The 13,326-nt window shown below is 47.2% G+C and overlaps 1 protein-coding gene across 1 annotated transcript in view; it reads left to right on the top strand.

Moving 5' to 3' along the window:
• The first annotated feature begins 1,397 nt into the window (after positions 1-1,397).
• The window catches only part of Dipk1a (divergent protein kinase domain 1A), a 57,610-nt gene continuing 45,681 nt past the window's right edge, over positions 1,398-13,326 (top strand). The window contains exon 1 of the mRNA XM_050155731.1: positions 1,398-1,521. Coding sequence (XP_050011688.1) covers positions 1,468-1,521 — 54 coding nt within the window. The 5' untranslated portion in view covers positions 1,398-1,467. The remainder of the gene's footprint in view (positions 1,522-13,326) is intronic.

Raw genomic sequence — 13,326 nt, 5'->3', positions numbered from 1 at the left:
ATTGAGGGTTCCCTGCTGTTTCAGAGGACCCAGCTTTGATTCACGGCACCCAAGTCACGCTCAACCCGCTCCAGGTGATCTGTCACCCTCGTTCGGCCTAACACATAAATAACACAAGTTTAAAATATTAAATAAAACCAGTAGGATTCATTTTTTCCCTTTTCTCCCCTTCTTCCCTCCCTCTCCTGTCTCTGCCTTAAGTAGCCCAGCTTGGCCTTGAACATCTAATCCTGCTCCCACCTCCCAGGGGCTGGAATTTCAGGTATGAGTCATCTTTATCTTAGAAATTACTGGGGTCCGTGGATAATGTACATATTTGTGAGCAACACACACTACCCAGGTTAAAAACCTGTCTCCAGAAACTGGAAACACTAGAAACATAAAGTTGGTGGGCATCAAGGAAAAGCATCTTCTTGCGTTAAAGTCACTCAGATCAACTGCAGTACTCCTTCTAGGGTGGCTCTTTTTCCCTTATTTGGCCATTGGTGTCAAAGAAGGGCCCTGCGTTGTTTAGTCTCAACTGAGTCGCTCTGCAGTCTCAACTGAGTCGCTCTGCCAAGTCCCTGGAGGGCTCCTGCCCTCGGAACTGTATTCAATTCACCATTTTTTTTTTTTTTTTAACTTTTAAAATCAGTGGCCGGGCGGTGGTGGCGCCCACCTTTAATCCCAGCACTAGGGAGGCAGAGGCAGGCGGATGTCTGTGAGTTCGAGACCAGCCTGGTCTACAAGAGCTAGTTCCAGGACAGGCTCCAAAACCACAGAGAAACCCTGTCTCGAAAAACCGAAAAAAAAAAAAATCAGTGGTAGAGGCAAGGAAAACTCGGAAGCTGTTTTGTAAACAATGCAAATTTAAACAGTCAAAATTGTAAAAAAGGAAAAAAAGTTGAAGGTATGCAAAGCGGCGAAGTGGCTGGAAGGTCACGCAGAGCTGAGCGGGAAGAAGCACCGTCCTCCCGCAGACACTGGTGGCGGCGTCTCTGGGGCCGCGGGCGCCTCCTTTCCCTGCAGCGGGACCGTAAACGGGTCCCCTAAGAAGCAGCTCCAAGCGTCCTCGGAATTTCAGTGCCACCCGATACAGAGTCCAGAGGGAGCGCGGACCTCAGGGCTCAGCACCGGGAGCTGCGAGCCCCGGCCCTGCAAAGAGGCTCCGCGTACCCCGCGCGCTCGCCCTCGCCCGCGCCCGCGCCCCTCCCCCGTCCGCGCCTCCCCTTTAAGCGCAGAGGCGCGGGCGGATTTGTGTCGGCGGAGCCGCGGCCGGGGGTGGGGGCGGGGTTGCGCGCGCCGAGCCGGCCTCCTCCGCCCTCCTCCGCCCTCCGCAGCGCCGCGCGGCCCCGGGAGCGCGCGCCGGGGGCGGGCCGTGGGCGGGCGGGGAGGCCGGCGGGGCAGGGGCGGGGAGGCCGGCGGGCGGGCGGGCGGCGGCGCTCGGGTCCGCCTCCGACTGCGGCGCGGCGGGGCGATGTGAGTGCCATGGCGAGGAGTCTCTGCGCGGGGGCCTGGCTGAGGAAACCCCATTACCTCCAGGTAGGCCGGCCGCGGCCCCGCTACGCGCCCTCCTTGGTCCCGCTTCGCCCCGCGTCCCGATCCTCACCTCCGCCTTCCCCGGGCGCCACCCCGGCTCTGCGCCCCTCCGAGTCCCGGCTCGGGTCCCTATGCGTGCTCCACCTTTGCTCGGGGGGGCCCCCAGCCTTGCCATCCCCGACTCCGTGTCTCGGGTAGCAAAACGTGGTGTGTCATTCCTCCGTATTTCAGAGAATCGTGCGTGACCAGTCGTTATGCCCGTGGGTCCCCGAGTCCCCGCCAGCCTCTGCGCCTCGGTGCAGAGCCCCTGGGCTTGCTCTTCCCACCCCAACGCCGGTTTAAACGGGAGGGAGGGAGGGAGGGAGGGGTCGGCAAGCCGGATCGAGGCCGTGGGTATTCGCGTTGGTAAACGGAAAGGGGTTCGTGACTGCCGTGCGGCTGGCTCTCCAGTCAGCTCCCCGGCCGGCCGTGCGAGCGCGGTTCTCAGTCACGTCGTGTGTGCTGTTGGCGTGTTAATTTTTCATGATTTTTTTTCTGTTCCGCTGCCCGCCGTCTTTAGAACCCTACTGCTGCCTTCGTGCGCTGTTTGGTCACCAGGGGGACCTAGTAGACGTCGTGAGTAGTTGATCTCAAAATCCATCACTCCGATGGAAAAACAGCTACAAATCAATGCCTCCCACATTGTCAGCAGTGTTAGGTGTTTCTGCAGGACGCTGCTTGCAGTAAGAGGCCTGAAGGTGTGGGAAAGGTATTTTGGGTCAGCTGGTGGTGCGTCTTTCAAGTATGGAAAAAAAAAAGAGTTGAGAAGGAACCATCGCAGTCCAAGTAGATCTTACGTTTTTATTTGACGTAAGTCATTACTCTGAAATGAGTGACGTGCTGCAGATTGAAAAGACGATTTGACAGCTCAGGGCATTAAGAACATAAGACCGAATGTTCTCTTTGCAGCAGCACCGCCGGAAATAGTTGTGCACTGAGCACCCGTATTAGAACCCAGTTTAGAATTCCACACTTGCCAGGTGACCATTTATTGTTAAACTGTTTTGGCATATTTAAAATCTTTTATCTTAAACCAAGTAGCTTTAAACTGGGGCGGTGCTGATGCATGCCTTTAATCCCAGAGGCAGGTGGAATTCGAGGCCATCCTGGTCTACAGAGCAAGTTCCAGTTCAGCCAGGGCTACACAGAGAAACCCTGTCTCCGAAAACAAAAACAAAACAAAAAACAGCCGGGCGATGGTGGCGCACGCCTTTATTCCCAGCACTCGGGAGGCAGAGGCAGGCGGATCTCTGTGAGTTCGAGACCAGCCTGGTCTACAGAGCTAGTTCCAGGACAGGTTCCAAAGCCATAGAGAAACCCTGTCTCGAAAACAAAACAAAAAAAAAAGCAAAAACAAAACAAACAGAAAAGCCACCTAGCTTTCTATTATTAGGTTTTTGGGGTTTGCTAGAGTTTTAGACTTTGTTTTGACTCTGAATGTTTTCCACAGATGTGAACACAAACACACCTTGACACCTTAACACGCGGATTTTCTGATTTGGTTGAGGCTCAGGGGCACCTAGGTCCAATTCTCAGCGCCACACACTCACACACACATACACCATACACACCACACACTCACACCCACACACACTTACACACACACACACACACACACCCCACACACACGTTTTAAAAATAGCGATGCCTTCCATTAATGAAAGAGTTTCTAGCATCGTTGTCAGTTTTCAAATTAGGGTAAGCTCGTGAGCGGGCCTTAAATACCAGCACTTGGGAGGCAGATCTCTGAGTTCTAGGTCAGCCTGGTCTACACAGCAAGTTCTAGGCTAGCCAATGAGAGAGAAAGAGAGACCTTGTCTCAAAAAAAAATTAAGTTAAACTCAAGATTTCTTTTTAAAGACAAATTCTCACGTAGCCGAGATTGGCTTAGAACTTGGCAGGTAGCCAAGGTTGACTTTGAGTGTCTGATCCTCCTGCTCTGTTACACTTCGTGTGACTACAAGAATATAGCAGTCATAACCTGAGGGACCACCTTCCTGGCTTTTTGTTTTGTTTTGTCTTCCCAGAGGGTTTCTCTGTGTGTCTCTGGCTGTCTTGGAACTCGCTCTGTAGACCAGGCTGGCCTCAAACTCATATCTGCTTGCCTCTGCCTCCCCAGACTGGGATTAAAGGCTTGCTGTATGCTCCACCGCCTGGCCACCTCCTGGTGTTTTTGATACAGTCTCTCTGGTAGAACTCTCCAAATAGGCTAGGCTGGCTGACTGGCTGGCTAGTGAGCCTAGGGATCCTCCTGTCTCCATCTAACCAGCCCTGGGATTACAAGGGTGCAGGTGCTGGGGACCAAGTTCAGTTCCTCATGTTTGAGCAGCAAGGCCTTTACAGTCTGAGGTAGCTCCATAACCTCAGTTTCTTCTCTTTTTCCTCTACTTCTTCTAAATCACACATTATCCCTAGCAGTGTATAACTGGATTTGATTTGTCACAGAGAGGGTTTATTGTGCTCTCTCTTTTTGTCTGTTTGGTTTTTGAGACAGGGTTTCTCTGTGTAACAGCCCTGCCTGTCCTGGAACTTGCTTCGTAGACAGCACTGGCCTCTGACTCACAGAGAGCCACCTGCCTCTGCCTCCCAAGTGCTGGGATTAAAGACATGTGCCACCACACCCGGCTAGCAATTTTTCTTTAAAATTCATTTTTCACAATGTATTTTGATCATGTTTTTCCCATTCCCCAATTCCTCCCAGATCCTCCCCATCTCTCTATCCACCCAACTTTATGTTCTTTCTCTTTCAAAAAAAAAAAAATCCTGGGGGCTGGAGAGATGGCTCAGTGGTTAAGAGCATTGCCTGCTCTTCCAAAGGTCCTGAGTTCAATTCCCGGCAACCACATGGTGGCTCACAACCATCTGGAATGAGGTCTGGTGCCCTCTTCTGGCCTGCAGACATATACACAGACAGAATATTGTATACATAATAAATAAATAAATATTTTTAAAAAATCCTCAAAACAAAAAACTATTAAGACAAAAATGACAAAACAAAACAAAATGAAGACATTTATTTTAATTTATATGTATAAATGTCTTGCCGGCAGTGTGTGTGCCTGGTGCCTGTGGAGGATCGAGGAAGGCGTCATAGCCACTGGAACTGGAGTTATGGGGAGTTGTGAGCCAATATGAGGGTTCTGGGAACTAATCCTGGGTCCTTTGTGCAAGAGCAGCAAGTGATTTTACCTGCTGAGCCATGTCTCCAGCCCTTTCCCCATAATTTAGGAGGGGAAACTTAATCATTTGACTTATCAAAGAGCTTCAGGCACAGAATTTCCATTAGCCCTGATGTCACTGTGGTAGTTGTGGCCTCCTCTGGAAAATTCATCATCTTGAGCTAGTTAAAAACAAAACAGTAATTAAATTTCCTACCTTCCCCCCAAAGCTTAGTATTTTGCAATTAATGTTACAGTTTCTGCAGACAGTTAACTGTAACAGGAGTCTGACTACCAGCTAGGGTGTTCATCTTCGCTGATACAGCCAAGAGATTCCACTGCATCCAAAGAAAAGAACTTGGGTGCTGTAATCATGTAATGAGATGCTGTTTAGCAGTAAAGACTGGGATAGATTAGTGTTTGCTTAGGGTTGGGTGAAAATAAAGACTGACTACTAATGGGTAGGCTTTTAAAAAAATAAATTCTGTAGTATGTGAATTTAAAGGAGTAAATTCTGTAGTATGTGAATGATAGTTCAGCAAAACAGAAAAGAAGGATGAGAGGAAGTGGAAAGGAAAGCGATCCACTGAGCTAGTCCTGCGGACACTGGCCTCGTGTCTCCTTCCTTTCCACAGTGTTCACCAGTGCCAGCCTTTGGGTGCCCGCAGTAGTTGCTTCCAAGGCAGCAGTGCAAGGGCGCCGTACAGCCTCTGTGTGTAAGTTAGCCGACAGTCGTGTACCTGAGCACAGGCTTTCCAATGTCAAGGCATCCTTCTCAGAGTGAGCTAATGTGTGACATCTTCTGCCACTGTTTTGATGGGAAATTACCCTGGAAATAACACTGTGTGTGCCAAGTGTTGTAGCATACTGAAGAGTTAGACTCTTGACTCCTGGCGCAGATACTTGCTCTGTCAACCAGCTTAAATAAACCACTCTGAGTTGGTATTTCTCTTGCATTTACTGTTACATCACACACACACATCTCAGGACCTGCTGGCTGTGGTAACTCTTCATTGCACCTGCGAGTGTTTCTAGCAGTGTGGGTTTTACAAATTGGTATCTATTTTTGTTTACTCCATTGGAGTAATTTTTTGGCTTTGGGGTAAGGATGATAGTACAACAGCCCTATAATTTGTTGGCTTTAGTTTGGAATACCTGTTTTCTTCTGTCCTTAAGTTCTGGAAGAGTGAAAGTTAAGATAGTTTGGGACTGCTGATTGGATTAAAGATGGTGGCTCACATCTTTAATCCCAGCCCTCGCAAGGCAGAGGCAGGCCTGGTCTACAGAGTGAGTTCCACGACAGCTAGGGCTACACAGTGAAACCCTGTCTTGAAACACCTCCCCCCACCCCCGAAAAAAAGGCAGTTTGACGTAATTTAATACGCTTAGGTTATACCCATTCTCCATCCCAGTCATTCTGCTTGTATTCTGGAACATGGAAAAAATTGTGCAATTCTAATGAAATTTGAAGTCTAAGACTTCTTTTGAAGATTTTCAAGAGCTTTAAGTAGAAGTTTTAAATTTTGAGACATTGTCTCTAAAATGACTGCCCTGGTGCTTTTAGTATGTCTTCAGTCAGGGCTGTCATGAACTAATGGACAAACATTTTTTTGTTTTGCTGACTCTTGGAGAGAGTCTCCTGGAACTCCCTATATGCACCAGGGTGACCTTGAACTTGTGGCAGTCCTCCTGGTGCTGGGATTATAGGTACACACCAACATGGCAGACAATGGCCTGCTCTAATTGGTACTTACTCAACAGTTCTTTTGTTGTTTGTTTTTGTTTGAGACAGAATTGTGTGTTGCCTGTCCTTGGTCTTCTTCCCTTACTTCCCAAGCGTTGGTATTATAAGCATGTCATCTATCATCTAAACTTTCTGATACCTGGACATTCGACTTATATTAGCACTGTTTTTCAAATCGTTTGTTTCTTTGTGTCTTAATATGGGTATTTTGGAGGATTTAGTTCAGGGAGAGTTACTGACACATCAGTGGTAGCTGTAACAGTATTCACAAATGCTAGAGCAAGAGTAATGTGGTCTCCAGAAACTTCTGACTCAAAGGGCACTTAGAGTAGGTAGCTCTTTATTCCCAAAAGTTGGTAGAAGGAGAAGCCGGTGCACTGACCTTTGCCTGAAATTAAATCTCTAGAACTATTATTAGCTCCAAAGTTGCGTGTGCACAGAGACCATCCATGACCAGTAATGCTTTAAATTCAAGTGTGTGCCTGCAGCTCCAGGATTTTGGAGGCTGAGGAAGAAGATTGATAGTTGTAATATATCCTGGACTACCTAGTGAAACACTGTCTCAAAAAATATCAAAATGAAACCAAAACCAAATTTAAGTATGGGGTGGCATGTAGTCATTTGATATTACAATGCTTCTTGAGAACCTTGAAGAAATGATAAATTTTCTAGCAGATCCCATCCTTACCAACTTAAAAGCTATTTTATTTTTATGTGTACTGGTGTTTTTTTGTTTGTTTTTTTGTTTTTGTTTTTCGAGACAGGGTTTCTCTGTGGTTTTGGAGCCTGTCCTGGAACTAGCTCTTGTAGACCAGGCTGATCTTGAACTCACAGAGATCCGCCTGCCTCTGCCTCCCGAGTGCTGGGATTAAAGGTGTGCACCACCACCGCCCGCTGTACTGGTGTTTTGTGTCTAGTGTCCACGGAGGCCAGAAGAGGGTGTTGGATCTCCTGGAACTGGAGTTAGGGATTGTTGTTAGCCATTTGGGTGCTGGGAATTGAACGTAGATCCTTTGGGGAAAAAAAAAGTCCGTATTCTTAGCTGCTGAGCCATCTCTCCATTTCTCATAATAGTTTTTGTTTGTTTGTTGATTTGTGTGTTTCTTTTGAGACAGTTTTCATATCCAGCCCTTGCTGTCCTGAAACCCACTGTGTTGTCTAGGCTGGCCTTGTACTCACAGAGATCAGCCTGCTTCTGCCTCCTGTGCTGGTGTAAAGGTGTGCAGCACAACACACAGCAGCCTAAATATTTTTAAATGTGCTCTTTGTGCCTTGGGTGTGTCAGGTCTCAACTTTCTCATCTTGCAAAGTTGAACTGCTCCCCATTTCCTTCTAGCTCCATACCCCACCCTTGTCCTTGGTAACCACATCCTTTTTTCTGTTTCTATTAGTTTGACGCTCTTAAAACACCTCCTGTAAATAGAACCCTGCAGTGTTTTTCCACCCGTTATCTCCCCTCCTTTTCTCTCGTTTCTCTCTTCCATCTCTTTCCTTGCCTCTGTCTCTCCCCTTTTCCTCCCCATCTGTCCTTTGCTCCCTCTCTCTCCCATCTTCCCCTCAAGTCTCACTGTAATGCCCAGACTTGTGTCTCAAGGTCTTTGTCCTTCTACCTCCTGACTACTAATGATAATAGTTATTCTTAATTTTAAGTTCTATTTTTTAGAGTTTCATACATGTATGCGACAAAATATGGTCACATATGCCTCCTACCCCCATTTCCTCCTCCAGCTCCTCTCGTATTTTCCCCAACATGGCCCCAGCCCAACTTTTTCTTTTTTTATGACCCAATAAATTCAGTTGCTGTTGCCCATATGTGCATGGGGTGTGGGCCTTCCACTGAAGCCTGACAACCTCCCAGTGCCCGCTTCCTCAGAATAGAATGAGTAGCTCTGTCTCAGTAAGAGTTGGGACCTGTAGATGTGTACCCTGTCTGTGATGGGAATGCGATTGGCTTGCTCTTGTTCAGGGCTTGCGCGGGGAACTGCAGCTGCCTAAGCTCATGCATGCCATGGCCTTGTCGTGTCCAGAGTCCACGTTCCAAAGGCTCCTCCCATCCTCCAGATCTTACTTCCTTTCACCCCTTCTTCTGCATGTTCCCCGAACCTTGCTGGTAATAGGGTTGATATAGATGTCCCAGTTAGGACCGAGCAGCTCGGTCTCTTATCCACTTCACTTGGATCAGTTACACATCTCTTCATTGTCTGCTCTCTACTGCAAAAAGCAGCTTCTCTGACCACGGCTGAGAGCAGCCCAGGTCTGTTGGCACCAGAAACTGGGAAAAATGGGATGATTGTAGAAGGTGTGTGTGTGTGTGTGTGTGTGTGTGTGTGTATGTTTGTATGTGTGTATGTAGTAATAGGAGCGGCGGGGCTGCATCCCTGGCACCCCAGCTAACTTATGCCCTGAAATAACAACACACAAATTGTGTTCTTTTAAACACTGCTTGGCCCATTAGCTCTAGCCCTTACTGGCTAATTCTGATAGCCCGATCAACCCATCTCTAATAAACTGTGTAGCACCGGTCTTACTGGGAAAGATTCAGCATGTCTGACCTGGCGGCTTGCTTCATCACGTGCATCTGTCCAGGAGAGGGGAGCATGGCCTCTGCTCCAGAGAGCAGATCTGTCGAGTCTGAGCTCACTTCCTCTTCCTCCCAGCATTCTGTTCTGTTTACTCCACCCACCTATGTTCTAACCAATAAAATGGGCCAAGGCAGTTTCTTTATTTTTTAACCAATGACCTTCCTCCATCATGTGTGTATGTGGTACTCGTGTTTGAACCCAGGACTTTACACATGGTATGAAAATTCTACTAGTAATAACTGCCCCCAGCCGGGTGTGGTGGAACACATCTTTATCCCAGCCCTCAGATGGCAGAGAGGGGGACTTTTGAGTTTGAAGTCAGTCTGGTCTACAGAGTAAATTCCAGAACAGCCAAGACTACACAGAGAAACCGTGTCTCAAAAAACAAAACAAAGGGCAGTGGTGGCGCACGCCTTTAATCTTAGCACTTGGGAGGCAGAGGCAGGTGGATCTCTGTGAGTTCGAGACCAGCCTGGTCTACAAGAGCTAGTTCCAGGACAGGTTCCAAAACCACAGAGAAACCCTGTCTCGAAAAACCAAAAAAATAAAAAAATAAAAAAAATAAAAAATAAAATAACATAGGCCCCTACACATAGAATAAAAGGTTTCACTGTGACATTTTAATCTTACTTATATGTAATTGTACTTTGTTTATATCCTTGCCTCCATCACCCTTTTTTGTTTCCTCCCTCTTTCTTTTCCACGAATGTTACTTTTGCTTGTGTGTGTGTTCTGTAATCTGAATATGGAAAAAATGTGCACTGCTTGGTCTTTCTTCCCCTGTAGTCCCCCCTTTCTCCAATCCCTTCCCCCCTCCTCATACTATTCTTCATAGTGGCTGTATCTTTTACAATCCTGCAGCGGTGTGCAAGGTTCCAGCTTTCCCACACTCTCTTTAGTAGCAGCTGTCCTAGCGGGAGCAGGTGATAGCTCATTCTGATGTTGTTTCCCTCGTGATGAGAAAAGTTCAGCATCTTCTGTTTTCAGACCGTTTGATCTCGATTGATCACCTCAGTTTGATGTTACTGTACACATACACCTCTTTGCTAATAACAGAGTAACTATACCCCAGGACGTTCCTGCGAGAAGGGCTTTGGATGTGCTTACACCTTCTGCATGAGTTAGTGTGCGGACAGAACAAGTCTGCTAATAGTTATCAGAGCTCACCGATAGTGTGAGTTAGTGCGTGGACAGAACAAGTCTGCTAATAGTTATCAGAGCTCACCGATAGTGTGAGTTAGTGCGCGGACAGAACAAGTCTGCTAATAGTTATCAGAGCTCACCGTAGTGCCACATTTCACTCCTCACTCTGCTTTTCTTGAAAATCAGGCAGGTGGATCTTGAGTTTGAGGCCAGCCTGGTCTACAGAGTGAGTTCCAGCATAGCCAGCGATACATAGAGAAACCCTGTCTTAGAAAACCAAAAAATGAGAAAGAAGGAAAAAAAGGAAGGAAGAAAAATCAGAGCTTCTTGGCAACATGCCAGCCTACAAACCCTTGCTTGAGGCTAATTTTATGTTTATTTATATTCAATTTTTCTTAAAATTTATTTACTTTTATTTTATGTGCATTGGTGTTTTGCCTGCAGGTGAGTCTGTGTGAGAGTGTCAGATCTTGGAGTTACAGAAGGTTGTTAGCTGTCATGTGGGTGTTGGGATTTAAACCCAGGTCCTTTGGGAGATTACTCAGTCAATACCCTTAACCCCTCAGCCACCTCTCCAGCCTTATATTTAATTATTTCTAAGACAGGGTTTCACTATTCTGTAGCTCTGGCTGTTCTAGAACTCACTATGTAGGCCAGGCTGACCCTCTGGGATTAAGACAATGCACTACTGTCTAGCCGACTGTGGCGGCACATGATTTTATTACTAGCATTTGGGAGGCAGAGGCAGGCAGATCTCTGAGTAGAAAACCAGCATAATCTGCATAGTGAGTTCCAGGATAGCCAAGGATATGTAGAGAGACCCTGTCTCAAAACAAAGAAACAAAACAATGTACCGCCAAATCTGGCTAAGAGCAATGTTTCTTAATGTCAGTGTCACTGAAATTTTGGACTAGTTTTTTTTTGTGTGTGTGTAGGATTCTGTACTGTAGAATATTTAGCAACAAATTGGCACACCAATGTGGTGGACTAAATCCGTGTAAAACTTGAGAGGGCTTGAAAAGGAACTCTAGACAGTTAATACAGTTTCCATGTGATTATTTCAGGGCTAAGTGGCCGGGAACCAACAAGTGGCCCTCGCCCTCCAACACCAGTCTCTCTGTATTAGCTAGCTTTCTACTGCTGTGATTAAAACACCATAACCCAGGCGGCTAATAGATGAAAGGGCTTGGGGGCTTAAGGTTTCGAGGAAAATAGGAGCCCATCACCATCATAGTGGGGAGCACGGCAGCAAGCAGGCTTGGTGGCAGAACAGCGGAGACCTCACATATCGTGGAGAGAGTGAACTCAAAATGGCAAAGGGCTTCAAGCTTTCAAGCCCACTCCCAGTGATGTACCTCTAGTAAGACCACACCACCTAAGCCTCCCCAAACAGGTCAACCAAAAGCCAGGCATTCAAATGCCAGAGACGGAGGAATAGATCGATCATACAAGCCACAGCTCTCACGGCCCAGGCTGGCCTTGAAGTTGCAATGCAACAGATGATGGCCTTGAACTTCTGACCCTGCCTCTACCTCTCTGGATTTGCTGGGTCTGCACATGGTTTATGAGGCACTAGGGACTGAACCTTAGATCTCATGCCTGCTAGGCGAGCATTCAATTGAGCTGCATTCCCAGCCCCATGAGCAAGCACATTTGAAGTCTTTTATGGAAATGTGTTTGTGTCCCAGGGTTCCTGTAACCAGTCACCACGATAGCCGCTGAAACAAAATTCAGTCATTTGTACCCTGATTTCAGTTCTGTAGGTCACATGTCTGGGCATAGTCACTTGACTTTTTGCTCCAGGTTTCACAAGGATGGAGTCAAGGTCTCTAGGCCTGTTTTTTTCCCAAAGTTCTAAGAATAAGTTGGTTTTCAGACTCCTTTAGCATGTTGTCAGAATTTATTTCCATGTGGTCGTGGGATCTAGGTCCCCAGTCGTCCCTGGTGGCTGCTGGGTAGTTCTTTTCTTTTCTATGTGTTTTTTTTTCTTTTTTCATTTACATACCAATCCTAGAGTTCCCCCTTCCTCCTTTCCTTCCGTTCCCCCCATCCTACCCCCATCTGCTTCTCACAGAGGGTAAGGCCTCCCCTGGGAAGTCAGCTAATTCTGTCCCATCACTTTATTGAGGCAGGACCAAGGCCCTCAGTCAGTCAGTCTGTCTGTCTGTCTGTCTGTCTGTCTCTCTCTCTCTCTCTCTCTCTCTCTCTCTCTCTCTCTCTCACACACACACACACACACACACACACACACACACACACACACACACACCGTGCCTAGGCTGAACAAGGTATCTCTCCATTGAGAGTGGGCTCCACAAAGTAGTTTATACACACTTTGGTTAGATCCTGTTGCCACTGCCAGTGGCCTCAGACTGCCCAAGCCACACCTTTGTCACCTGCATTCAGGGAGCCTAGTGCAGGTTCCCCAGCTGTCAGTCCAGAGCCAGTGAGCTCCCACTAGCTCGGGTCAGCTGATTCTGTGGGTTTCCCCTTATTTCATATCATTGTTCTTGCTTCTCTTCAGCTGTACTCCGATTGTACTGGGTGGAGGTTCTTACGCTCTGCAGCCATGGGTCTCTCATCTCCAAGCTCAGCAGCAGTGGTGGCGCACTGTTTCGGGTGTCATCTTTTCGTCTCCCTTTTCAGCTGGCTCACTCTTCTGCCATTCTCCTCTGCTTCCAAGGTTTGTATTGCTACATTAAGTCCATCAGGATACTTTCTTTCAAAGTCTTCTGATTAGAAACTTCTGTAGCTCAGATAATAAAAACCCAGAGACAGAAACTGGGGTTCAACCCGAAAACAGAAAAACAAAATAACCAGCCACTAGAGAAGTCTTACCTCTACCAAGGCTGGGTGAACGCAGACTAAGCCTCTCTCTCCTCCCATTTTATATTCCCTCTAGTGCTGGTATTAAAGGTGTGAGCCACCACCACTTGGATTTGTTTCTGCACTGATCTCGTGTAATCCAGGGTGGCCTTGAACTCACAGAGGTCCAGTGGCCTCTGTCTCCTAAATCCTGGGATTAAATGTGTGTATCACCATTTCCTGATCTCTAGTGGCTTTCGCTTTGCCTCTCATCTTCAGGAAAGATTTATCAAAATACAAATAATATATCACTACAAACTTCAATTCATCTGTAGAG

The sequence above is a fragment of the Alexandromys fortis genome, unplaced genomic scaffold, assembly GCF_014885135.2.
Source record: "Alexandromys fortis isolate MF-2015 unplaced genomic scaffold, M_Fortis_MF-2015_v1.1 scaffold_87, whole genome shotgun sequence".
NCBI classification, from domain to species: Eukaryota; Metazoa; Chordata; class Mammalia; order Rodentia; family Cricetidae; genus Alexandromys; species Alexandromys fortis.
Note: the sequence above shows the minus strand (reverse complement) of the source record. Positions and strands in the feature narration are given on the sequence as shown.